The 27,416-nt window shown below is 44.1% G+C and overlaps 8 protein-coding genes and 1 long non-coding RNA gene across 9 annotated transcripts in view; 6 read left to right on the plus strand and 3 right to left on the minus strand.

Annotated features, from left to right (window-relative positions):
• The window catches only part of ern1 (endoplasmic reticulum to nucleus signaling 1), a 39,650-nt gene extending 31,763 nt beyond the window's left edge, over window positions 1-7,887 (plus strand). Inside the window, 4 exon segments of the mRNA XM_080775192.1 lie at window positions 777-904; window positions 1,546-1,669; window positions 6,172-6,239; window positions 6,372-7,887. Of these exon segments, the coding sequence (XP_080631318.1) occupies window positions 777-904; window positions 1,546-1,669; window positions 6,172-6,239; window positions 6,372-7,163 (1,112 nt within the window). The 3' untranslated portion in view covers window positions 7,164-7,887.
• Window positions 3,322-5,094, minus strand: LOC308324371 (ubiquitin carboxyl-terminal hydrolase 16-like; the record flags this gene model as incomplete). The annotated part of the gene is made up of 1 exon (XM_080776415.1): window positions 3,322-5,094. One exon carries the CDS (start codon window positions 5,092-5,094, stop codon window positions 3,322-3,324), a length of 1,773 nt encoding a protein of 590 aa, XP_080632541.1.
• A 3,240-nt stretch (window positions 7,888-11,127) lies between the features above and the next one.
• On the plus strand, window positions 11,128-11,450 carry LOC308324095 (histone H4; the record flags this gene model as incomplete). The annotated part of the gene is made up of 1 exon (XM_080776010.1): window positions 11,128-11,450. One exon carries the CDS (start codon window positions 11,128-11,130, stop codon window positions 11,437-11,439), a length of 312 nt encoding a protein of 103 aa, XP_080632136.1. The 3' UTR covers window positions 11,440-11,450.
• Window positions 11,451-12,798: 1,348 nt separating this feature from the next.
• On the plus strand, window positions 12,799-13,228 carry LOC308324093 (histone H2B 1/2-like; the record flags this gene model as incomplete). Its single annotated transcript, XM_080776008.1, has 1 exon — window positions 12,799-13,228. The coding sequence occupies one exon, from the start codon at window positions 12,799-12,801 to the stop codon at window positions 13,174-13,176; it is 378 nt and encodes a 125-aa protein (XP_080632134.1). The 3' UTR covers window positions 13,177-13,228.
• A 745-nt stretch (window positions 13,229-13,973) lies between these two features.
• LOC308324088 (histone H2A-like) lies at window positions 13,974-14,357 on the minus strand (the record flags this gene model as incomplete). Its single annotated transcript, XM_080776003.1, has 1 exon — window positions 13,974-14,357. One exon carries the CDS (start codon window positions 14,355-14,357, stop codon window positions 13,974-13,976), a length of 384 nt encoding a protein of 127 aa, XP_080632129.1.
• Window positions 14,358-15,277: 920 nt separating this feature from the next.
• On the plus strand, window positions 15,278-15,688 carry LOC308324086 (histone H3.2; the record flags this gene model as incomplete). Its single annotated transcript, XM_080776001.1, has 1 exon — window positions 15,278-15,688. The coding sequence occupies one exon, from the start codon at window positions 15,278-15,280 to the stop codon at window positions 15,686-15,688; it is 411 nt and encodes a 136-aa protein (XP_080632127.1).
• A 3,873-nt stretch (window positions 15,689-19,561) lies between these two features.
• Window positions 19,562-21,363, minus strand: LOC308324098. The gene is made up of 3 exons (XR_013964878.1): window positions 21,306-21,363; window positions 20,686-20,806; window positions 19,562-20,341 (listed from the first exon to the last, which is right to left on the minus strand). It is a non-coding gene; the product is annotated as an uncharacterized lncRNA (long non-coding RNA).
• Window positions 21,364-22,783: 1,420 nt separating this feature from the next.
• LOC308324082 (histone H1-like) overlaps window positions 22,784-27,416 on the plus strand; it is a gene marked incomplete at both ends in the record, with an annotated part of 48,649 nt that continues 44,016 nt past the window's right edge. Inside the window, one exon of the mRNA XM_080775996.1 lies at window positions 22,784-23,320. Coding sequence (XP_080632122.1) covers window positions 22,784-23,320 — 537 coding nt within the window. The remainder of the gene's footprint in view (window positions 23,321-27,416) is intronic.
• On the plus strand, window positions 24,429-24,740 carry LOC308324096 (histone H4; the record flags this gene model as incomplete). The annotated part of the gene is made up of 1 exon (XM_080776011.1): window positions 24,429-24,740. The coding sequence occupies one exon, from the start codon at window positions 24,429-24,431 to the stop codon at window positions 24,738-24,740; it is 312 nt and encodes a 103-aa protein (XP_080632137.1).

Below are 27,416 nucleotides of genomic sequence, written 5' to 3' on the forward strand. Positions count from 1 at the left end.
CGTCTGAAGCCCACCACACACCGGCTGCGAAGTCCCCCGTGTGTGTGTGAGAGAGAGAGAGAGAGAGAGAGAGAGACCGCCCCTATATCTGTGTGTGTGTGTGTGTGAGAGAGAGAGAGAGAGAGAGAGAGAGAGAGAGAGAGTGAGTGAGTGTGTGAGAGAGGTGGACTCAGGTTAGGCCGGCGCAGTTTTGCTAGAGTAGCCACAGGCAGTGGTAACGTTACGTGAAGCTCCAGGGCTCCGTGAGCCCTGTTCAGCACTTAGCCGGCTGAGGGCGTGTCAGCGGGGGGGAGACAGATAGACAAGATAGGTACGATGGAACCCGTCACGCGAAATTGCGATTATGCAACAGTTTTCCCTAAAACTTACACGTCAACTCAATATCATTCTAACGAATATTTTAGAGCAAAAAAATAATTTTTCCACCAAACTTTTACCCAGCTATGAAGCTAAAAGTGACCTCAAAACCACTAGCATGAGTTGATAGCCACCAGGAACGCTAACTCGCAGAGCCCAGAGCCGCTCTACCATTTAGCCCAGATACAAGATCAATTTTATTGGTCAAATTGAGCTGGCCCGTAAGTACGTCACAATCTAGATGCTAGCGTTAATAGCCTTAATAGCTTCCCGAGGGGCGTGTCAGTCCCGCTTTAAAGAAATATCCCATATGAGGGTCCCCCAAATGCATATCCTTCATCGAGAACCACTGACTGCCATAGTAGATCTTGTAGTGATCCCCTCATGTGTGTGTTTGACCCGTGTCGACTCCCCTCCAGACGACATCGTGGCCAGAGATCTGATAGAACAGATGCTGAGCATGGAGCCTCAGCGGAGGCCTTCGGCAGAGAGCGTCCTCAAACACCCCTTCTTCTGGAGTCTGGAGAGAGAGCTGCACTTCTTCCAGGTCATTTATTTACATTTAAACTATTTGTCATATCTGTACTGTGCAATTTCTGTTTACATAGCCAAAATGATTAAAGCCAAATATGTTTGGGTTAGGGTGTTCCAATGCCATGAATACACAATTAAATCATCGACCCCAATTTGTATGTGAATTAATCGTCAAACTAAAATGGCATGATCGTGACGGCACCAACGGTAGTAGTCAGGTCCACAAGCTCGGAAGCTTTTAAGCTTTTAATCGTGAAATGTAACAGTTTGAGATTTCCAACCGAAAGAGACAAAATCAGACTTTGTGTGATTATATGGTTCAAATGATTTCAAAACCACACACTAGATGGCGCCTGGCAGCTGACTGACATGCACTGTTGATTTTGACAGCTAATTTTAGTTTTCGTCAGTCTCTTGAATAGTTTTCATTTAGTTTTAGTCACACGCTTCTACGCTTTGTGATTTGTAGATCTGCTATTTTCAGCATGCAAGCAAGTGTAGAATTACTTGTACTGGATCTCATGTCCACTAGTCCCTTACTAACATTTTAGTCTAGTTTTTATATGTTGACGAAATTGTCAATATTTTTAGTCTATGAAAACAACATTGCTGACATGTCATCAATATATATATATATATATTTTTTTAACGCAGGACGTGAGTGATCGGATCGAAAAGGAGCCGCTGGACGGACCAATCGTGAGACAGCTGGAAAGAGGGGGGCGGGCCGTTGTCAAGTGCGACTGGAGAGAGCATATCACAGTGCCTCTACAGACTGGTATGAGACATAACTAACCTAACCACAACATGCTGTTTTTACAGAGCCGTCTGTCTGTCTGTCTGCTAAATGCCTTAATTGTAAATTGTACGCTCTTAATCCAGAGCGATTTACATTAAGCAAGAACAAAAGCATGGCAATACATCACATACATAAAAGGTAGCTTACGCATGTGAAACATGCGTAAGCTAAGAACGTAACAGTGGCATATCTATATAATGAAACTATACATACAAACAATACATACTATACTATAATGCAATTCAAGTGCTGTCTACGATGTAACATGCTATAAGTCTGTATGAAAATGTTATCTAAGTCTATACATAAAGTGCTATCTAAGGGGCTAGGGCAAGTGCTACGGGCCATGATGGAGTCTGAAAAGGTGGGTTTTTAGACTGGCGGAAGATTGGGAGTGAGGCTGCAGTTCTGATTGTGATGGGAAGTGCATTCCATAGTTTTGGAGCCAGCAGGGAGAAGAGTTTCCGTTGATACTTAAAAGAAGGCAGTATATGATGTCAATTCATCTATGACATCATCAGTAGCCATGTCAGATGGACTGAGCATATTGAGACAGACAGACAGACGACATACATGTTGTTGCGTATTAACACTGCTCTATATAACGTTTTATCTGGCTTACATTCAGTGTTCACCTGTGGATTTGTAGATTTATCTCTTGGAGGGGCATTAATTAGACTTCAGCTTCAATTCAACCTTTTGTTAACCCACTCTGGACGAAAACCCCTTTTGGTGTTATCCATTATGTTATACTTTAGCTATTGAAAAATAGCATATCTAGAAGCTCATATGAGCTTGTAGATCTGCTATTTTTTTTTTAATCGTGAATATAAGGTTCCAATCTTATCAAATATATATTATTTCACAAGAGTTTTCAACTGAAATATTTGCTTCTGGGGTGGTCCTTAAAACAACATATTTTCAGATGGGGGTCCGCAGCCAAATGCAGATATAATTCTGGGGGTCCTTGACATGAAAAAGGTTGAGCACCACTAATATAGAAACGTTTCAGAAAACTGTCAGAATTTATTTTTGGAATCGGCCTCAGGTCTAAATGGAGTAAAGCAAAAAAAAATAACATTATTGGAGGAACAGCAATGTCCGTGTTCACCTATGTGTTGTTAATGAGCACCAGTATGACTATGAGTACCAGTAGGGGCGCTGTTGTGCCAGAAACAGAGAGAGCGATAGTGTTGCACTGTTGCCTGCTAATGAGAGAGAGAGAGGGGAGGGGAGTTACACCACTCTGTTCACATGGGTGTGATTTTTATGTTATGGTTAAAGCTCTATATTCTGATAGTAATCAATGCTATACACTATACAGTAGAGTGTTTGGACAGTAACGGGGTCTTCCTTCTCTCCAGCTGTTTAGTAAACAGAAACTACATATTCATCTAATCATACTTTATCAGCTTAAATTGTTATAATGTTGTTTCCTGCATGAGTCATCTCGCCTGATTCCATAAACTTGATAGCCAGACCTGAAATTGTGTTTTCTAAAAAGAGATGCAGATACTAAACGAACACTCTATAGCAATAGTTCCTTTATTATGATATAGATTGCTATTCGACACTTATTTTCACACGGAATGTTTAGGTGAAACAATGTCACCGATGGAAGAGAGTTCACTTTAAATCCTTTCGTAGAAAAGGAGGTAGGCTTGCGAACCCTGCACTTTGCTCTCAGACACGGGCTGCACATTTGTGTCGCTGACATGGAACCAGGATCCTTTATGTGCGTCTGTCTCCCCATGCGTTGCCGTCCCTTCGTTGGGTGATGGTTTAGGCCGTTGAGGACGGACTTTGACGCTGGCCGTGTAATGACCCGCTTTCATCGTTCCTCTGTGGTCCACAACACCGTAGAGGCTGTACAAAACCCTACGGGCCCGTTCTGGGACGTTGCTGCATTTGGCAGCACAGAAAGGTGCTAGGTCAAGTGTCTGGGGGAACTCGACATGTTTGTTCACCTTGCAGAAACCGGAACTGACCTGCTGAGATCTCTTCAGGTGTAACGTGAGCACCGGTGGAGGGGCGGAGATGAGAATCTGCTTGGAGGATTCTGTGTACACCTTCTTCTCCTTGGACCCGTCAGAGGTTCTGTTTTTGTCCGTGTGACGCTTGGTGCACGTGGGGCACAGCAGGCGGTTCGTCTGCGTGAGGTTCTCCACTTCGGTGAAGCGAAACAGACAGGCCTGCACCGAGCTCTCCTGTTTCTCCGGAGTGGTTCTCGTAGCCAGTGTCTTGAAGGCCAGCGCCGGGTCCTGGTTCACGATGGTGCGCTGCTCAATGGATTTGGCCGGCACGTCTCTCTCCGCGTCTTCATCCAGGGACAGTTTGTCCATTTCATCCGACAGTCGCACTAGGCCCTCATCCGTCTCCGGTATAGCTCCGTCTTGGTCCTCTGATAAGACCGCGTACCTATTTTCCGAAGTAATCTTCTCTTCGTTCTTTCGCTTTGGTCGCAGCTTTCTGTCTTTCTTCTGCTTGTACTTGCTAACGGCACCAATGGAAGTGTAACCGTCTCCGTCGGTGGTTGAAGCAGGGCTTTTCTGTGGTGTTTTCTTGGACACCTCGTCTGCAACGGGAAGGGAAAGATCAAGAAACGTCTCTGTGATCATCGTCGCCGTGTTGCATTCTCGACACATTATGGTACTGATCATCTCCCCGCCAAACACGTCATCAACAACGTTTCTAGGACATCCATTTTTCAAATACACTTTAAGCAATTTCGTGTTCCCCGTTTTTTTCAACGCCTCCAATATCCCAGAGCGTAATCTTTTATTCTCCTCGGCTCTCATCCCGTCCAGTAGGTAGCGCAGCAACTCTTGGCTGTCCTGTTGCTGGGAGCCTTTGAACTTGTCGGCCCTTTTACAAACCTCTGTGAACAGTCCCTGAGGAGTCACGACATCCCTCCGGCTTTCCTGGATCTCTTTGAGTAGCTGACACATCGACCGAGTCAGGGATCCGGGCTGATCCAACTGGACCTCTATGGGCTCCAGATCCGAGGACGCACCAGGTGTAATGTGGATCTCGGTCTTCTCTACTGTCACCTTCCTGAGGATTTGCCTCAGCATCAGCGTTTGGGAGAGGTTCTGAATAACCGCGTTAAAAAAACACGTGTTCCCAAGATTGCAGAGTCCCTTCACAGAAACCACACTGCTGCTGGTGTCGGCTGGGCCAGACCTCTGCAGTTGCACGTTAAGTTTCTTCTTTCCGTTAAATGGTAATCCAAAGGAATTGCCTTTCTTCGCATTGCTAGTTGTCCCCACCTTAACACTTTTATCGTTGTGGGGTGACGAGGCTTGTGCTTTTATATTGGTCACTAACTGAGCTAAACGGCTTGTCTCCGTGTACGGCGTGCGTTTATTGCAGATGTAACACCACACAGTGCTCCAGTCGTCCATTCTGACCACCAGGCAGTGTAGACCTGGCCGGGGTGTTTCGGAATGTGCGACCGCATGCTCGTTCTTTGAGTTCTGCCAACATCCCCGATGTCCACATTGTAAACACATCCATATTGTTGCCGTTTTTTCTCCGTCCTCGTTACAGTCCTGACAGGGGTTGTCATTACAATTCACAGAGAATTCACAGCTAATCTCAGCGTTTGTCCCCTTATTGACGTGGCTACACAAGGGATTAATGCTCTTACTCTCCTTACAACCTCCTGTTGTCATGTTTTGAGTGTGGAGCCTAAATTCTCACAAGATGACAGTTTGGTTCTCTCTGTGTAAATGAGCTGATCTCTACTCCGGCCATATTCAAATGTAAATCTCTGCAATTAACAGCCTGCATGTTTAAACAAATGTCTCTCTTGCTATGATGTCTGCAACACATTAGATATGCTGACTCTCTGACATCACACCCAACACAAGGTACTGCCATAGCAACTGTTTGTCAACAGTAGGGCTGGTCAATTCGCTGAAAATACATCAGACACAAACAAATCAGGCAGCTCCATATATGGGCCCATGTGAGCGTATCCTGATGACATCAGGGATCTCCATTTATGGTCATGAAAGGGAGAATGACGGACGGATACAGACCTCTCCATACACGGACATATAAGTCCGATCGGTGGTACGCCCAGAACTCTAGTACTCTATAAAAATCACTTTTTTCATGTGGAAATGGAAATGTATACAAATATGAAGTAATTTTTGAATGTTCATTTTATTTGATAATTAGTGTGGTCTTATTCCCTCCCCCCTGACATCAGAAACATGGACTCTATCACCATATTCCAAAATCACCTCAAAACCCACCTGTTTAGGCAGGCTTATGACTCTGTGTGACCTCTGTCTTCTGCTGCAAGCTGTGCCCTAGTTTTGCCTTTAACTGTGTTTTTGTACTGTTTTTAACCTGTACGGCGACCGTGAGTGCCCTGAAAGGCGCCTTATCAATAAAATGTGTTATTATTATTAATGAAATGTTCGACGGCAGCTTGTGATTAACGCATTGGGTGCTACTTTTCTCATTGGCAGACCTGCGCAAGTTCCGTTCCTACAAGGGAGGCTCCGTCAGAGATCTTCTCCGTGCCATGAGAAACAAGGTAACAGAGTGCTCCCACTCACTGGACATGACAACTTATCCTGATGTTGATCCAAGTCTTCGTGTACATCGATGACACGTACCCTGATGTTGGTCAGACTAACGATCTGTTTCCCTGTCTGTCGCCCAACAGAAGCATCATTACAGGGAGCTGCCTGCCGAAGTCCAGGAGACGTTGGGTTCCATCCCAGATGACTTTGTCTGCTATTTCACCTCCCGCTTCCCACACCTGCTGACGCACACCTACCTGGCCATGCGCACCTGCGCGCCCGAGAGACCCTTCCTGCCTTACTACCCGAGCGCAGACCAGCTCGCAAGGACACAGGCCCCGTTGTGCTCGCACCCCGTGCCGCAAAGACAAGAGGAGCCGCAGGCCAGCTCGCCAACGCAAACCTCGCAACCGGAGGAACCGCCGTCTCTTCAACCACTGTCCGCCACAGAACACACACAGCCAGTGCCGGTCTCAGACACAATGCCCACACATCCAGTGCCGACCGCGTTATCGGAAGAACCGGCGTCGGTTCATACAGAACTGCCAACTGAACCGGTATCGCCCACAGCGACTAGAGAGGAGGAGCCTGCGTTGGTTCATACAGCACTGACGACTGAACCGGCATCGCCCACAGAGACTAGAGAGGAGCCTGCGTTGGTTCATACAGCACTGACAGTGACAACTGAACCGGTATCGACTACCGAGGAGCCTGCATCAGTTCATACAGCACTGCCAACTGAACCGGGATCGCCCACAGAGTCAGACCTGCCCGATCAGACAGCGGATCTCTGCCTCCCTGCAGATTCGGCGGACCTCGCCAGCCCTGCACGATTGCCCGCGACAACTCATCCTCCTCCAGAGACGATAAATTACATTCTCTCTGAAACGCACACACTGCCCGATCCTCCTACACTGGGCTGTGATCCTGTGTGAACTGGACCACCGTCGAGTGCAGCACAGGTACGACTTGTTGCCTTAACGGACGGACGGACAGACACCCATTGGAGCTCTGCTGTTTGTGTGTCCTGTGCTGGTGAGGACCAGGCCTGCAGTGCCTGGGATCCACCTCTAAGGGGCACGGAAAGCAGAGGTATCTCCGAATCAAGTGCCTTTCTCCTGTACATGCGTCAAAAATGGCTCCCACTAGAACCATCCTTGAAGAAGGCTGTTTCTTTTTCACCCAGGATTTCTAGGACAAAAGTGTGGAAGTGAAAGAGAGAATCTCTCTGTTTTATAATTATTGTCTTGTTCTCCAAAATACCTGGCTTGTATTGTGGAGGATATCTGTGATGATGATGATGATCATTTTGGTTATATTTACTTTTTTTTAAGAGCTGTATATTTTTGTATAGATTGATTCAGATTTGTATTGTGGATAATCAGTTGTGATGTGGCCACTGTGCCTTTTTCAATGACACTGTGCTGTGAAAGTGTGAACATGATCATGCTAAATGTGCTTGCTGTCCATTGATGCTGCTAATAGACTGATTCTCCTGCTTCGCTTTTGTCAAACAGACATTATTGTTGCTGATGTCCTCAGCATGTGGGCTTTATTCCAAAGGTCTTTCTCCAGGGTGTCATTATTGTTAGAATGATATTAAAGCTCACATAAATTCATGTTATTATTATTATTATTAAAGACTATTCTTGTACATTTTATATTAGATTTGCTTCCGTCATGTGCTTCCAAGTTGGGTTTACCCATACACCAGGTTTAGAATGACCATACGGAGGGAATACTTCATAAACCGAGTTCAGTTAATTCAACTTACGTGACTGTTAATGTTGAATACAAGAACAATGCTCTGCATCCCTTTTCGACAAATTTATTTGAACAACACTTTCATTTAATTGCTATTATTAATACTAATTACTTACAAAACCAAGTGCAGTTTATTAAACTCGGCTGTGACAACTGGATTGCGCAAGCGCATTACTTCAATAAGATGGACTGGCTGCTGAGGCACGAGAGCGAGTATCGGGTGAATGCTCTACAGCAGGTACAATCAGTTATATGGGACATTTTCTGCAGAGCCACAACAACCGGAACAACGGTAATGATCAGGAATAAAGAGGCTTCCACCGAGACGTAGGAGGGGCCCGGACAGGAGTCAACCCACAGAGCCTAGTCCTAGTATATTATTTTACTTATATTGACCCTATAAACAATTTAGTATTATTTAGTATATTTAAGGTTTTGCCTACTCAAATGGTACCTCGTCAGATAATCCCCACATATCCTACAACAACTTCTGTGAACAGACTTCACTGTAGTAGCTTCTCATAAATTATATTTGTACTTAGGCTGACTGCTGTCATGAAAGTTTATAATTCTGAGAAAAGTCCAGCAGTCTGTTGTCAAGCCTCTCCCACCCCTCACTGGGGAAAATTCTGGGAGGAAAACAAAAATGGGTGAGTTGTCTTGTTACCAGTCCTTCCACACACCAGAATGGTACCTCCCAGTCACGGCAGACGCCCCCCCGGGAACTCTGATTAAGGAACGTATTGTGTGGCCCTGGTTTCGAGGGTAGCTAGCTACTGGGACTTAAGCCGGGACTTGATCACCCCGGCTGGGTCACCTGAGTGAGGGGTATGATGTTGGGAGACTCGAAACCCCGATGACCTTGGGATACATCACTGAGGATACATCCCATGTGCATCCATTTTTTTCTATAATAGACATTGCTATATTAGTCTAGGACCTAGCTAAGATATGTATGCACTTCATTTAGGAGAGAATATCGCATCTGAGGTGCTCAAAATATTCAGAATCCGTGCCCGAGCCAGCAACCCTCTGGGTCATCATAGTGGCATGCTATCAGACAATATTGTGAATAGTATTGCCCACACATGTAACTTGCAATAACAAGGCAATACGTTGATTAAAAATCACACCTGCGTGGACTGAGTGGTGCAACTCTTACCCCACCTCTCTCTCTCTCTCATTAGCAGGTAACAGAGCAGCACTATCCCTCTCTGTTTCTGGCGCCCCCTACTGGTACTAATAGTCATAATACTGGTCTTCATTAACCAACACAAGTGAACACGGACATTGCGGACTCCTTGTATGAACTACTATAGAAGCTTCTATTTCTAGACTAGCTCCACTACTAACAATCATTTGTATATTTGTATTGTAGCCTATTACAATGCATGACCTATGATGCACACGTTAAACTAAGTTTTCAAGTGGTAAATGCATTATGAACTAGAACTGCACTCTGTCGAGTGCATACTTGCTTGTTGCACACTAGTAGGCCATAAATGGCCTACTAGTGTGCAAGCAGAGCACGCAAGTACTTTTGACCGCTACAAACTGTCAAATCTCAGTAATGACTACTTGTGCCTGATACTGCAGTGGTGCCAGAATGAAACAATGGTAATTATTTTTATACACTTCAGAAACATAATGTTGTAAATAATGAATACATAAGTGACGACTTTGGATGGTGACGTATATATGTCAATCAGTGCCTCCCAAGACTAAAACATTCATTACGTCACCATCGAAAACCAATTACACTCTGGCATTGGATGCTTTAATCCATACATTTCTTACGTCATCGTTGAGAGCTATACATATGCATGTATAATGTATATGTAATTTGTAAGTTGATTAGCAGTATACTGTGGTTACTTTGCGCCGTACGCACGTCCCAGCCAACCCGCCACTTTTGATGCGTATGCACCGTCCCAGCAAATTGTGCCTGATACGGCAATGGTGCCAGATTACATACATGTATACACAGGAGCATTACCTTTAATCCTCCCAACACTAAAACATATCGTCATTACGTCACGTCGTCACCATCGGAAACCAATTACACTCTGGCATTGGGTCCTCTAATCCACATATTTCTTACGTCATCATTGAGAGGTAGTTATACATACACACCATGTAATCTGGTCCCAGCAAATCAGGCACAATTTGCTGGGACGGTGCATACGCATCAAAAGTGGCGGTTTGGCTGGGACGGTGCATGCATACGAGCCGGGCGAAACTATTACTTGCACGCTCTGCTTGAGCAAGTAAATATAAGTGCAGCACCTGTATTCCATCATGATTATTCACCCGTGCTTATATAGAATGACAAATAAAATACTTCAAACTAGCATTATTCGTGACGGATATAGTCTACATTCTGGGGAAATGTGTGGGTGTCCTGCAGCCAGCAACACCGACCAATAAGCATGTCACAGGATCAATGCTGAATCAAAGCAAAAACTTTTTACACACCTCATTTTCAAGGACAATTGAGGCTATTCATTCATGCAAACCTTTTATTCTCCAGAGACATTGAGGTTTCCCATATTCCCTCATTTGCAGTGTCGTCGAGATACAGTACAACATAATACATTTCCAAGCAATAAACAAAAAAAGGAAAAAATATAAACAGTAACCACTCAACTATGTGTGCAGTAAATGGGGAAGTTATATAATGGACATTTCTAAAGGGTTAAGGGTGTACAGTGTACACATACGTATTTGGTAACAGCAATTGTTATTGTATCAGTCTCTTGGATTGACAAAAATAATAATAGGGGTAAGTATTAACAGCATGATAGAGGAGTTGACTACTAGCAATATTACTGTAAACTATCCGAAGGTGATGTGACAACAAAAAAACAGGATTCAAGAGGGGCATGTTCTACTACTAATATCATATTGTATGAGAGAGAGATAGAGAGAGAGAGAGAGAGAGAGAGAGAGAGAGAGCGAGAGAGAGGGCGGGCGGGGCGGGGGTTAGTAACGCCCACGCAGCTCGACACACTTTAACGCCCACGCAGCTCTCTCTGTGCCTGTCCTCCCTTACGTCCTCCGAACACACATAAAAGAGCAAGTCTCTAAGTTTTCTAATCATTCAGTTTTCTAACTGCAACTACAGCTGAACTCAAAATGTCAGGGCGAGGAAAAGGAGGAAAAGGTCTTGGAAAAGGAGGCGCCAAGCGTCATCGCAAGGTCCTTCGTGATAACATCCAGGGAATCACCAAGCCCGCTATCCGCCGTCTGGCTCGCCGTGGCGGAGTGAAGCGTATCTCCGGTCTGATCTACGAGGAGACCCGCGGTGTCCTCAAGGTGTTCCTTGAGAACGTGATCCGTGACGCCGTCACCTACACCGAACACGCCAAGAGAAAGACCGTGACCGCCATGGATGTTGTCTATGCTCTGAAGAGACAGGGACGCACTCTGTACGGATTCGGAGGTTAATAATGCTGACTTGATCTACCAACAACCCAAAGGCTCTTTTAAGAGCCACCCACACCTTCTTTAAAGAGTATTACCTAATTTTATACTTATTTAATGTATACTACCGTTAACTTAGTATTTATTACTGTTAAATCATGTGGTAATCCAGTGGTGAGACACTTTGTTGTGGAGCCTATACCACAAAATACTTGTTGAACAACAATTTTGAAATAAGATTGAAAGTTGAAACTGACACAAATCCTCTGGCCTTAATGAATGGGTTTGCGTGCTGTTAAACATTACACACACCCCAATTTCCCCTGTAGTTGTAACGAATACAATAGTTAGGATAGGAAACATAATAGCAGATCTACAAGCTGACAGAGCAACACAGACGCAGATGTAGGCCTACATGGCATTAAGAGCAGACAGGGTGGAGTAGTACAGAGCCAACTCAGTTCAACCTTCCAAATATAGAGGTTAAGAAGACAGTAGCCTCTGACTGAATGTAATAGTTGGAGCCACAAACTGGCAATCAAATGTTCAAGTTTATTGGGAAACATCATTGCATACCTATGAATTTGGATGTTTCTTATAATTCCAGACAAGAGGACTGCTCTGTATAAATCAAACAAAACATTATCTTTATTGTCAATGGCGTTTTTAAAACAAACATTGAACTAAAAACAATTCATTATCCCTTCATTGTCAATACATGGCGTAAAACAAACATTATAGGAAGGGATAAAAACGACTATCAAAACAACACAACAGTTTCTATTACTTCTGGTAAAGCTTGTACTCTCTCTGGATGAATGAAATTTGGTGCCAATAAAGAACATTAATTAATAATGTAGTAGTTGGTTCCTGGTTTCAGCAGGCCGGTTTCTGTCAGGTGGGACCTGAGACCCACTCAGTTTTGTCATTATCTTACGTTGCAATATTCAGAATACAGTGTTTCCCTGTATAGTTAGGTAAAGTTAGCTTAAGTTGTGGCAAATTAATATGCAGATATATATACCTTTATAATGGGGAAATGTGGGTGTCATAGCAGCAACAGCAGTCATAAAGGAGGATCAATGCAACATCAAAACAAAACACATTATGATAAAAAGGGGCTTTAAATTATGCATTTACCACACATATTCATAATGTATAAAGGGGCTAGTATATTTAGCCCCTCACAATGTTACAGGGACAATAGAGCACACGAGCGGGAAAACATAATACAGAAAACAAAGACTCTTTGTGGCAGGCCAGCCAATCATATGCTAGGAGTCCCACGAATCATTTGCATTGGCTCTGTATAAATAGTGGTACGAGAGCGTCCTCTTACACATTCTTCACTGCAACTCAACTGTTCTATTGAAAACAACCACAATGCCTGAAGTAGCAAAGCCAGCGCCCAAGAAGGGCTCCAAGAAGGGCGCCGTCACCAAGACCGCCACGAAGGGTGGCAAGAAGCGCAGAAAGGGCAGGAAGGAGAGCTACGCCATCTACATATACAAGGTCCTGAAGCAGGTCCACCCCGACACCGGTGTCTCTTCCAAGGCCATGGGCATCATGAACTCCTTCGTCAACGACATATTTGAGCGCATCGCCGGTGAAGCCTCCAAACTGGCTAACTACAACAAGCGCCGCACCATCTCATCCAGGGAGATTCAGACCGCCGTCCGCCTGCTGCTCCCCGGTGAGCTGGCCAAGCACGCCGTGTCTGAAGGCACCAAGGCTGTGACCAAGTACACCAGCTCCAAGTAAACTCTTCTGTCTGCTCTAAACACAACGGTCCTTTTAAGGACCACCCATATTTTCCAAGAGGAGTTTAACCAAATATGTATATAATGAACATGGCCATTACAATGCATCTCGGCTAAACCACTACCAGTTGTGTGTAAATCCGTAGTGCTCAGACATGTGTAGATAAATATTGTGCTTACACGCTGAAAGAAAATTACTAGATATCATGCAAGAATTACACGAACAGCATTATTGTACATTAAACATTATGTAGAATAGAGCGGGGAAATAATGCATTAACTACAACGAAGCAGTGTGGGTTAATTTCACTTTGTTTCCATTCCAACTGAAGAAATACAGCAATAACAGTGCTCAGACTAGCCCCATATGTGCCCTCTCCCTACGCTCATTCTGTAGCTCGAGCGTAGGGAGAGGGCACATATGGGGCTATGCTCAGACATGTGTCGATACATCTTATAAATTAAAGTGTTGTGGTTACATGCTGAAATAATTACTAGATATCATGCAAGCATTACACGAACAGCATTTGGAGCATAAATGTGCATTAGACATTTAGACCTCAGACAAATAATGCATGAACTACCACGAAGCAGTTTGGGTTCATTTCACTTTTTCCCCCCATTCCAACTGAAGAAATTAAGCAATAACCCGATGTGCAGTTATGATTGCAGACATGCGGACAGACTGGATAAATATTAAGTTAAGCTATTAGAATATTGGAAATCACTCTTATGCCGAAACAGTGGGTGGCTCTTAAAAGAGCCTTTGTGGGGGTTTGTTAAGTCGAGTTAAGTAAATTATTTCTTGGCGGCTTTCTCGGTCTTCTTGGGCAGCAGAACAGCCTGGATGTTGGGCAGCACACCGCCCTGAGCGATGGTCACTCCACCCAGCAGTTTGTTGAGCTCCTCGTCGTTGCGGACGGCCAGCTGGAGGTGACGGGGGATGATACGACTCTTCTTGTTGTCGCGGGCAGCATTTCCAGCCAACTCCAGGATCTCAGCTGTCAGATACTCGAGGACAGCCGCAAGATAGACCGGAGCGCCGGCACCGACTCTCTGGGCATAGTTGCCTTTACGCAGCAGCCTGTGAACACGACCTACGGGGAACTGGAGACCGGCACGGGATGAGCGGGTCTTGGCCTTCTGCCTGACCTTTCCTCCAGTTTTTCCTCGGCCACTCATTTTGTAGTAGGTTAGGTTTACTTCTAGAATAATAAGCACTCGAAGAAATATGCTGGAGTAGAGGCGTGCGAGACCTTTTATACATTCAACGTAGTACATTCTGTGTGTGCGGCTGTGCGCCCCACCAATCATAGAGACGATGAGAGCGCGGGCTGAGTGTGTATGAGTTCCCCACCAATCACTGCTAGTGGTGTGATCGCTTCCTCCCAGTCTAAACTCTGACTCTTCCCAAAGACAGAGGTTCTTGACCACACGTCTCTCAGAGGAACTGGATTATCCATGCAATATGACACTAAATGTAGTGTAGGCTAAATTTACATAAAGTATGTACATACAATTGGCGTTTTATTATGCTAATAAGATAGTCAGTTTAGGGCGGCAGGCAGTCAGCTTTAGGTGGGGTGGGGTCTGCTTGGTTCTTGCCATTTTCTCTCTCTTTAAACAAGTTGTATTGTTGCAAAAAGTGAGCAAACTGCTGCATTCAAGTGCAAGGCACATTTTAGTTCATCATCATCACTTCTGTGTGTCAAAAGCACACAAGTGTCCAAAGTTTGACCACATCAATATGTTGTGAGTGTTAATCATGTATTAAGACAAGATATGTCCCCATTTTTTTTTGTTGTCACAAGTAGATTTTTTTTTATTATTTGCGCCGTGTCATACAAGATAGAGAAATGCATTTAATTTTTTTCGATATGCAGTGGAAACTTCTATTCCAAAGTATTTATTAGCTATTAAAGCAGCAACGTTTGTAAAGTTCTTCTCCAATCGGTGCCAGTGATGCATGGTACCTCCCCAAACAAGGAGGTTCCTGACCACTGACTAATCAGAGGACGACTGCGGCTCCGAGGCGCTAATAAAAGACAGCAGTTTGCTCTGAGAAAAATATTCTACTACTCAGAGCATTGATAGAAGAAGCTATGGCAAGAACTAAGCAGACAGCTCGTAAGTCCACCGGCGGCAAAGCGCCCAGGAAGCAGCTCGCCACCAAGGCAGCTCGTAAGAGCGCGCCGGCCACCGGTGGAGTGAAGAAGCCTCACCGTTACCGTCCCGGTACAGTGGCTCTGAGGGAGATCCGTCGTTACCAGAAATCCACCGAGCTGCTGATCCGCAAGCTGCCCTTCCAACGCCTGGTGAGGGAGATCGCCCAGGACTTCAAGACCGACCTGCGCTTCCAGAGCTCCGCAGTCATGGCTCTCCAGGAGTCGGCTGAGGCTTATCTGGTCGGTCTGTTCGAAGACACTAACTTGTGCGCCATCCACGCCAAGAGGGTGACCATCATGCCCAAAGACATCCAGCTAGCCCGTCGTATCCGTGGAGAACGTGCTTAAACAAATCCGTCACTGCCACAACCCAAAACGGCTCTTTTAAGAGCCACCTAATGTGTTATTTAAAGATAAATTATTCCCTACATGTATACAGTCCTGAGGCAGACTATACTACTACACTGGCAGTTACATGGTTACATGCACTAAAAAACTGTTTACATGGAACCTGAATACTAGTATTCCTATCAATTGTTGACAAATTAATTCAGAATATAACTGGATTGTAGAGATGGCCAACCCATAACCGTTATACCGTAAGAGATGAATAGCCGATAAACACTAACGGCTACCTGATCAAATAAAAATATATTTTGAAGCGCTGTCCCTGCAATTACACAGCCTTCACCCAGAACAAAAAAAACATACCACCATCCATACACTGAAATTGTCAATTGTAATTCGCTGATGGGTTTGCAAATAGCGCATTTTATTATGGGTATTATAACTGGTATATTTGTATTATTCAATGGGTAAAATAGCGCATTTCTGCATGGGCATAAAACACTATAGTCTACTAAGGGCAGACATGTGTAAAATAATGTATTCCAAACTCCCAGTATAGCATTCAGAATTAAGTGTGGTGATCTATACCGGAATGGGATATTCTATTCCAATCGAGGTGTTTACATGAGCATTTTTATTCTGATGACTGGAATGAATCCATTCATTCCGAATGAATTTCTTTGTCAATAGCAAATATGAGACGTGGACAAAAGCTGTTTATAGGAGGGGCTCAAAAATCACACCCGTGTGAAGTGAGGGGGACTCTTATCATCATACGTCTTCAATGTTTGTGTTAACACAAACACTCAGAACTGGCCATTCATTGTCAATGGCATTTCATGTTTGTATTGGGGCAATGATGTAAAACTGGCCATTCATTGTCAATGACATTTCAAGGACAAAGTTTGTGTTTACACACGCACAGCAAAGTCTTTGACATCCCCTCAAAAAACAACAACACTGCAAGTCTGTGACTATGTGTGATCGTGTAGATCTGCTATTCTTAAAACAATTTGAACATATGGTTAAAGTGATGTTGGTGCTGTTTATCAGCATTGCTAGGGGAAAAAAAATACATCCTGACCCAAATAATCACAACCTTTCAGCCAGATCAAACTGTTTTCTTTCTCCTTTTATGTTGTGCCAGTTCAACATAAAAGGAGAAAGAAAACAGTTTTATCTGGCACATCACTGCGTCCCCTCTATAATGTTAACTTCAGTCCAGCTGTGTGAGGCTACATAACCATAACCAAGCTTGTCTCAAAGTCGCCTCACCTAAATATGCCAAGAGTGTCTGACTGCAGGGCAGGATTGATTGATCAGGAAGTCTCTGCGAGGGGGGAGGGCATTGATCAGGAAGTAGCTGCAAGGGGGGGAGGCGCCCTACTCTATGGGGAGGCGGGGCAAGTCAACATCAACCAGAGTAGAGGAAACACAAAAACGGAAACGGAAACAGATAAACGGAAACAGAAAAGGGCGTTCCCTTGTTCCCTCCTCAGGGACTCGGCCCCGTGGGTCTCGTGCCCGGGTGGGGGTCCGCGGGGGTCCCCGGCGTATCTCGGCCGTCTCTGGTCCGTTTTGGACAGGGGGAATCTCGTTGCGACCGGGCCGCCCTCAGGGACTCGGCCCCGTGCCCGGGTGGGGGTCCGCGGGGGGTCCGCGGGGGGTCCGCGGGGGTCCCCGCCGTATCTCGGCCGTCTCTGGTCCGTTTTGGACAGGGGGAATCTCGTTGCGACCGGGCCGCCCTCAGGGACTCGGCCCCGTGCCCGGGTGGGGGTCCGCGGGGGTCCCCGGCGTATCTCGGCCGTTTTGGACGGGGGGAATCGTGGGCCCTATTGTAAACAAGTGTAATGCTTATGGCAGCAGTTCCCAAAGTGGGGTCCGCGGGCTAGGGGTACGCGACGCATAGCCAGGGGGTACCCAAGCTGACAAAAAAAAAAAATCATGCGTGTGTGTGTCTGCCCAGTGTCTGCCCAGTGCCTCCCCAGTGTCCGCCATGGTGCCTCCCCAGTGTCTGCCCAGTGGCTCCCCAGTACCTCCCCAGTGTCCCCTGAGTGCCTCCTCAGTGTCCCCTTGAGTGCCTCCCCGCAGTGTCTCCCCAGTGCCTCCCCAATGTCTCCCCAGTGGCTGCAGTTTCTCCCCAGTGCCTCCCCAGTGTCTGCCCAGTGCCTCGCCAGTGTCTCCCCAGTGCCTCCCCAGTGTCTGCCCAGTGCCTCCCCAGTGTCCCCCTAATCACAGACTGCTGGACATTCACTGGAGAGCACTCCAGGCATAAGGTTGAGCAACCCTTTTTTGGTCCCACCTGGTTTCTTAGGAGGCACTATCAATAAAGTCTCTTCAATAGTTTGTTCCACAGTAATTCAACAATCTGGATGGATAATAAATAGGTTGTTTGGTCATAGTAGTAACTTAGTAAGGACTAAGGAGTAGTAACATATAGCCTACACTTACTGCAGTAGGTGTAAAAGATATGCAGTCACCTTCACTCTGCGCTCCAACAATATCACTACCATGTGAGGTATGACAGCAGTTGAGCCAAATAAGTCCATACTAATTATCCATAATGTATAAATATGGATAAGAGTTCAGGACAGACAGGCCTTTTCGGGGAGGTTAGATGGTTAACTTAGATGTTTAACTGCTCTTCTGGGGTCATGTCAAAATTGGTTTCTACGTCCTCCTAAACTCAGTAGGCCTATGGGGACCAGGACAATTCCGGCTGTCTGTTGGTGTATTATGTTGGTCATGTCCATCTATGGTACATGGTGGTACAGTATATTATAACATTTTTTTCTTTTCAATAATTGTTACCTATTTAAACCCGGCTATAACCCACTAACCCTACGACACTGTGGTATTGTGGTTTTGCATATTCAGACTATTACCCTAAAACAGTATGTATACTCACTCTGCTTCTCTTCTGAAACTGGCAACTGCTATCACATTTGATCACTCCTGGATGTCAGACTATAACACTTGTATAAACCAATGAATAGTGTGACAGTGCTTTAATCTGTGGGCACAATTATGGAAACTCTGTATACAATACATATTTTGTGATTCAAAGTAACGTCTAAATGGTTTCTACATCTTCATAAACACTTACTACACCGTTACACTACACTATACTATTACACTTATCATAGTTCATGGTATCATATTACACGTGTCATAGCAGCATCCACCCACCTGGGAGGTACCAACATGGACTTCCAGAGCAGTACATGGACCTGGGAGAAGTGGCAATTCAATAAAACAAGCAGAAAGCCTGCAACACTGCATGTGTTTGGAAACAACAATAGAGCCACAACATAGTGAAAACCTTTTATCCTTTTCTTTATTGCTTAAAGAATACAACTTTGTAATCAAATGAATGTGTATCAATTACAACCACGTTATCTATGTTTATATTAAGGGTTTACCACACAGTCGCATTGCAAATGTTTGATAAAAAGAACAAATTCAGCCCAGATAACAAAGCATTTTACAAAGTAAACATCCTTAACATTGTGTACATTTGCTTGGATGCACTCTGCAGCCAAGCATCACATAGCTCCTACACCTCAGAAAATCACTACCCCAGGGTGTTATGCCTCATTCATACTTTACTACTACAATAGCGAACCTACAAGCTCACAACACCTCCATTTGATTTGCATTGTGAGTTTGAAGGTCTGTTATTTTTGCGTGCGACGGAGCATACATTAGGCACTAGTCTGTCCTATGTCTTTGGTTCTATAAGTCAAAAATAGTCAGATTCTGTAAGGTGTAGCTAGCTAGTTGCAAACGCAGTGAGCACTTACTATGAGACCTAGCAGATCATGTCTGTCTGTCTGTGTGTCTGTCTGTCCCGCTATCCAAATATGGAGTGTGTTGCATCAGCAATCACTCAGCTCCATATATGGGCACAAAAGGGGCCAGGTCCACTCAGCTCCATATATGGGCACAAAAGGGGCCAGTGATTTGTTTGTTGTGGACCTGGCCCCTTTTGTGCCCATATATGGAGCTATACGTCCAAAACCAGCAACCATTTTGTCCAGGATTGACATGTCCAGAGGTTCCTCAGTAACTATGCGATCACAGTAATCTAGTGAACGGATGTGTTCACACTGATCATAAGGAAGACCACTCCGTTGTGCCAACTGCAGGTAGCTCAGGCATTCATCCAATTCACACCGTGTTCTCTGTTTTTCTCCCCAGCATTTCCGTTGGACATGTATCGGTGTAGAAAAGCCATGGCCAGTTCTCTGGACAGCTGAAATGCCATTCTTAGCATCTACACATACACCTGCAAGGTGGCTTATGGCAGTTATGTCCTTGTTCGTTTCTGAATGTGCGCGTGCAATGTGAAGACGGAGATTCTTCCGGTACATGACTTTAGAGCAGTGCGGGCATCTGGAATGGGTAGAGGGCTCAGAAGGGCTGGGCGCCTGAACACTGTGCATCGCGGGGCTGGCAGACTGACCACTGTGCATCGCAGGGCTGGCAGACTGAGGAGGGCTGGACAGCTGACCTGAATAGAGTTTGCACTTCGGCAGGTGTTTTCTCATCGCATCAGCCCTTAAAAGGGTGTTCTTACACCGCAGGGACAATGATAGTGTGCCTGAGATGTGTCTGATCTGCAGTTAAGACAGCATCTAATGATGCGCAGATCTAGAGGGAGGGGAGACATACAATATGACAAATTAATATACAGTATATAATATACACACACAGCACCAACTCATGAAGCGTTCTTACATTTCAAATGTACTTAAGGGGAAATCCATCCTTCATAGACCACTGGCAGTCACTAGACTGACTCACTGAACACACAAATTGCATGCGTTGCAGAGATGGAACCTGGGTGAAATGAGTGCATGAATAACACACCCTGCCTGGCCAAGGCCAACAGTCTGAATAAGTCCCAATGTCAATTTGAAAGATAATGAAAATGCCTCCTCTCTACAGTACATCCAGACATACATCCTAAAAATAAAAAACAAGCTTATACATACCTTCAAAAGCGATTGCAGTTTTAATATGAGCAGTGGTACAGTGTACAGCAGGTTGTACATTGTTTGAGCTGTACAGACTCATTGGTGGTCAATATGGAACGATGCATCTGCAACGATGCATCTGCAAGAAACAAGACAATTTTAACAATTACACTGAATTTGCAGAGCAGATAATCTACATCTGTAGACAGGCATAAAGGCCATAGATCTGTCAATTTGCCTATGCTGTAACAATAACAGTAATCTTTTTAAAGTATTAAACTAATAAAAATGATCCATCATTTAACAGACCTCACAAATTAAAATAATATGTCACCAGAAGCAGGGATGTATGTTGTATGCAGCCATGCTAGCTGTTGCTGAATAACCTAACACTTTGGCTACATGTTTAAGCATTTATTTCATATTTATGGTATTAATGGTAGTTTAGCTTCATAAGTTAGAATCGGAATATTGCTTGTTGTGTTAGTAAGAGGCTAAGCTACTCGAGCAGGCAAGAAAGAAAATAAAAACGAACTCATTAACTCCTGTTCATAAGGCTATAGTTTGCACTGCAGAACGTTTACATTTATATTAAGTTATACTTATAATATTAATATTGTCTTGCTGGTTTTACGTACCTTGCTTCGATGAGAGAGGAGAAAGAACAAGAAGCGTCTGGAAAGTGGAAAGAACTGCAGCAAACAGGCTGTAAGTGGTGCCAGATTTTGCAACAGAAATGTTGAAAAGAAGCCACTCAACAAATTGCAACAGATTAGCTAATTTAAATCTAATGTTCATCAACTGTTTGAAAATAGCAGAGCTAGAAGCATAGCAGCATATTAAATTAATAATAATATTAATAATAATACAAATAACGATAATAATACAAGTCGCTTATAATAAGCGGACATGGCATGCGGACAACAACAAGCTCCCATGGACCGCCCCCACCCTTGCAAATACTTCCTGATCAATGCCCTCCCCCCTCGCAGAGACTTCCTGATCAATCAATCCTGCCCTGCAGTCAGACGCTTCTCAAATATGCACTGCCACCTCTGATTAATTCATCCATTACTACTATCACTGTTGAGAACGGGTTACATATAAGTAGTTCATTATTGGCCTCATTGATCATGAAACTTATCTGAATAAAATATTGAAAGTGTGGGTGGCTCTGAAAATAATACATATGAAGTAGTGTCCATACAATACATTCTAGTCTCCATGTTGTCAATAATGTGACACTACAACAAATACTTTTGTATTAATACAAAAGTATAGTCTACTGTACACACCAGTTTAAGTTAAGTAATTCATGCCAACATACAACATCATGTTCCAAAGTTACATTTGTCTGCCTATATCATCACATTATTGTTAGTGGTAATGCATGGAAGGAGTGTAGGCATATCAGTGAAAGTGTATGTGTGCCATAACCAAATACATATAGCCTACATGCACAATTACATGCAGTTGATTGAAGATGAAAACACGTGTCGTTTTCTGTATTTTGATAGCAATATGTTTTTGACCACAAATTGACCAAGTGTTACAACCTCTGTCATTGGAAGTTGGTATCAACTCCACCATGCTGTTCTAAACTGGAGTGTGTTTACTTGTGTCAGAAAACCTTCTGTTTGTAGGAAAACGGAAGACAAAACAAACGTATAGTTTATGTTATTGCGTCGCCATGCATGTCTGCTAAGACGAGTTTGAGTATCATTGTTAATTTATCGTAGTTTAAAATGTTTTAGAAGACAAATGATCTAGTAAACGCTGGTGTCGGACTCTGGAAGGCTGGTGTTTTTATCATATAACTTAAAAACTAGAGTGCCCTTTTTAATCTCAGATGTATTAATGTAAAAAAGGAGCATGTGTGTTAACTGGTCAGCTCTTTGTTGCATTACATAATATACCCAGTAGATAGTTATATGATGTTCTACTCGAGGAGAAAACACAAAAGTGTCACATTAAGATACTACAGTAGAGCTGCTGTGTGTGTTGAGTCTACATGGTTCTCTTGTGGTGTTTAAGTCCAGCCCCTTCAGAGCTTTCAGCATCACACTGTGGGAGTTTACTTTCGAGAAGGAACAGCAATCTACTATCCGAGAGAATAATGGCAGAAGTCGCTCCAGCACCAGCTCCGGCCAAGGCCTCCAAGAAGAAGGCAGCACCCAAGAAGACCGGCCCCAGCGTCGCTGAGCTGGTCGTCGAGGCCGTGTCCGCCTCCAAGGAGCGGAGCGGTGTCTCTCTCGCTGCGGTCAAGAAGGCTCTGGCTGCCGGCGGCTACGATGTGGAGAAGAACAAGGTCCGCGTAAAGACCGCCGTCAAGAGCCTGGTCACCAAAGGCACCCTGGTCCAGCTCAAAGGCACCGGCGCGTCTGGCTCCTTCAAGATTAACAAGGCAGAAGCAGTGAAGGTAAAGAAACCTGCTGCTAAGAAAGCAGTCAAAGCAAAGAAGCCCGCTGCAGCCAAGAAACCCGCAGCGGCTAAGAAATCACCCAGGAAGGCGGCAGCAAAGAAGCCTGTAGCCGCCAAGAAATCACCCAAGAAAGCCAAGAAGCCTGCTGCCAAGAAAGTAGTAGCTAAAAGCCCGAAGAAGGCCACCAAGAGCCCCAAGAAAGTGGCTAAGAAGCCCGCAGCAGCCAAGAAGGCTCCAGCCAAGAAGGTTGCCAAACCCAAAGCGGCAAAGAAGGCAGCGCCCAAAAAGAAGTAAACCGTGTGCTCCATTTTATACCCACAAAAGGCTCTTTTAAGAGCCAACCACATTATTTTATAAGAGTAACCTATCTTCACTATAATGATGATCATGTGAGCACCAGTCAGTTTATACCTGTGTGAATTAATTAATGAATATTTTATTTTCGTGTCCAGACCAATTAACCCATCCCACATGGGATTATCAGACACAGCTATTCAAAAACAGCTAAACAAAACAATAACATTCAATAACAACAGCCATATATCCATAAAACAATATTATGTGTTAGAAGTCAAACCACCAATTATTAAAAGGCCAGTTCTAATCCAGCATGTCTCTTCACACCTAATTTCGCTAAACCATGAATCAGTTTGGTTCAAATCAACATTGAATAGTGGACAATTGACATTATTTCCAAATCATAAAGGCCTACATTATCGAGAGTAGGCCTAAACTTTAGGCCTACTCTCGATAATGTAGTAATTTAAATAATAACATTCCATGACTTCATGGCTTATTTTCCTATGCTTTAGGCCCTAAAGCATAGGAAAATAAGCCATGAAGTCATGGAATGTTATTATTTAAATTTACAAATGTTTACATATAAAGTATTGTATCAGGCTCTTGCATGATAATAATTATATTATTTAATATTTAATAATGATATCTCAAACTTATGTAGCACTTTTCTGAGTAATGAGTACCCAAATACACTTTACACATGAGGTGCAAGAAAAAGCAACATGTAAAATCAACTTTATTAGGGAGTTAAAAAGAAGCAGAATAATGCCAATAAAAACAGGGAAAGCAATATTGGAGTGACAAAAAACAACAGCAATTATATGATTATACAGTTCAATAGCAATTACTGTAAAAACAAATGGGTGACGTGACCACGGGGAGGAGTATGTGTGGGGGGAGGGTGCACATTGGCAACGCCCACGAAGCTCTCTCTGTGGGTGCCTGTCCTCCCTTACGTCCTCAGAACACACATAAAAAGGCAAGGCTCTGAGCTCTCTAATCATTCAGTTTTCTAACTGCAACTACAGCTCATCTCAAAATGTCAGGGCGAGGAAAAGGAGGAAAAGGTCTGGGAAAGGGAGGCGCCAAGCGTCATCGCAAGGTCCTTCGTGATAACATCCAGGGAATCACCAAGCCCGCTATCCGCCGTCTCGCTCGCCGTGGTGGAGTGAAGCGTATCTCTGGTCTGATCTACGAGGAGACCCGCGGTGTCCTCAAGGTGTTCCTGGAGAACGTGATCCGTGACGCCGTCACCTACACCGAACACGCCAAGAGAAAGACCGTGACCGCGATGGATGTTGTCTATGCTCTGAAGAGACAGGGACGCACTCTGTACGGATTCGGAGGTTAATGATGCTGACTTGATCTACCAAAAACCCAAAGGCTCTTTTAAGAGCCGCCCACGTTTTCTCTACAGAGTTTATTCCATTTTTGCATAAGGCCTTGTGCATTCCCTGCAGTGAAATTGACTATCAAATCCTATAAGACATAGATCTGACTTTGGACTATACTAGGTCAACATCACACCAACTAGTACCGAAAACCCAATTCATCTCGCATACAATACACCCATACGTTTAGTTCTGTGAAGTCAGACACTCATCACAGCTATGGTTCAAATAATTGTATTGATTTTCCACAATTTAACAAAATATCACAGTACAAAGGATATCCAAGGCTTGACATTATATTCATTCATTACATCATATAAAGATAACATCGAGGTTACAAACAGTCTGCATCTTTTATGTTGAACCGAGTTTTCAAAATATTTTAAAACTGTCACAAATACTGTAAATACATACACTGACTAGTTTATATAAGAGATTATAACGTGTGTTATAAATGGATTTAGTTTGTAGCGTGGAATAGAACTATTGAAATATAGATTCACTCAAATGTGTATTATGATATATTCCCCTGGTCTGTATTTTAGCGGGACAATAGATCCTGCGGGCGGGAGAACATTATGCAGTAACAAAGACAGTGTGAGTCTCCTACCTCTGTTTAGAGGAGCTTGTGAACCTGTAGAATAGATTCATATACCGGTAGTGCTATTGCATTCGCTTCAATGCGTATTGAAAGCCAATGTTATCATCCACGCGAGTTAAGGTGCTGTATGCCAGGGATACTCAAATAGATTTACCTGTGGGCCACATTACAAAAATGGCAAGGGGCCAGGGGCCAGTAGATAAAATTACGACATTAATGATACTTGATAACTTCTCTCTTTCAATTGCTTTATTTTCGCAAAATGTATCAAAGTACAATGTGCATGCACACAATATGTAAATAAATAAATGTGTTACATTTCCTTGCATAAACACAAAGAGCTGTTTCCATAACTGCACAAATTATTGCACATAACATGAGTAGCTGTTATAATAACATAACATGATTAGCTCTTTGCCTGCCTGCCTGTCTGTCTGTCTGTCTGTCTGTCTGTCTGTCTGTCTGTCTGTCTGTCTGTCTGTCTGTCTGTCTGTCTGTCTGTCTGTCCATGAGTAGTTATTTGTCTGTCTGTCAATGAGTAGCTGTCTTACTGTCTGCCTGTCTATGAGTAGCTGTCTGCCTGCCTGTCTATGAGTAGCTGTCTGTCTGCCTGCCTGTCCAATTGTCCATGAGTAGCTGTCTGCCTGTCTGAGTAGCTGTCTGCCTGCCTGCATAATTGTCCATGAGTAGCTGTCTGTCTGCCTGTCTATGAGTAGCTGTTTGCCTGCCTGCCTAATTGTCTATGAGTAGCTGTCTGTCTGCCTGTCTATGAGTAGCTGTCTGCCTTCCTGCCTGTCCAATTGTCCATGAGTAGCTGTCTGTCTGTCTATGAGTAGCTGTCTGCCTGCCTGCCCAATTGTCTATGAGTAGCTGTCTGTCTGTCTATGAGTAGCTGTCTGCCTTCCTGCCTGTCCAATTGTCCATGAGTAGCTGTCTGTCTGTCTATGAGTAGCTGTCTGCCTTCCTGCCTGTCCAATTGTCCATGAGTAGCTGTCTGCCTGCCTGTCCAATTCTCCATGAGTAGCTGTCTGGCTGCCTGTCTATGAGTAGCTGTCTGCCTGCCTGTCCAATTCTCCATGAGTAGCTGTCTGTCTGCCTGTCTATGAGTAGCTGTCTGCCTGCCTGCCAGCCAGCAAGTTGGTTAACAGAAAATAAATTGTTATGGCTGAGTAAAATAAAATACAATAAACACAATTTGCCTGAAAATAGATTACCCAGCTATGACCTTTTTCATGAAAAAAAATGAGTAGTGATATGGCTGACTGAGTAAAATAAAACAATCTACCTGAAAATAGATAGCTATAAGTGAAGAGCAATTTACACAATTTCCGAAATTACCATTTCCGCAATTTCCTCAATTTCCATTTCCGCAATTTCCGCAATTACCATTTCCGCATTTCCCGCAATTTCCATTTCCACCATTTCCGCAATTACAATTTCCGCAATTTCCATTTCCGCAATTTCCGCAATCACTGCTGTATGCTCCAAGTTGTAAATACACCTATCATTGTAACAGTGTAGGGTAATTTGATTAATTAGGTCTACTTGTAATTACAACTGAACAAATACATTAATAAGTATAATCCACTTTGCTGTTAATGCAGACATATGGTCAGACTGTGACAGGAAACATTTAAAGTATGTCTTATGAACTAGGAAGCGTAATAGCGATACCCTTATGAATTGAGCTTACTTTGACAGGGATATTGGAAATTACTCTCATATAGAAACAGTGGGTGGCTCTTAAAAGAGCCTTTGTGGGAGTTTGTTCAGTCGAAATGAAGCAAGTTTATTTCTTGGCGGCTGGAGGTGACGGGGGATTATACGAGTCTTCTTGTTGTCTCGGGCAGCGTTTCCAGCCAACTCCAGGATCTCAGCGGTCAGACACTCGAGGACAGCCGCCAGATAGACCGGGGCGCCGGCACCGACTCTCTGGGCATAGTTGCCTTTACGCAGCAGCCTGTGGACACGACCTACGGGGAACTGGAGCCCGGCACGGGATGAGCGGGTCTTAAGCCCCATTCAGACCGAAGAA

The sequence above is a fragment of the Protomyctophum bolini genome (genome assembly GCF_963924005.1).
Source record: "Protomyctophum bolini genome assembly, chromosome: 11".
Lineage (NCBI taxonomy): Eukaryota > Metazoa > Chordata > Actinopteri > Myctophiformes > Myctophidae > Protomyctophum > Protomyctophum bolini.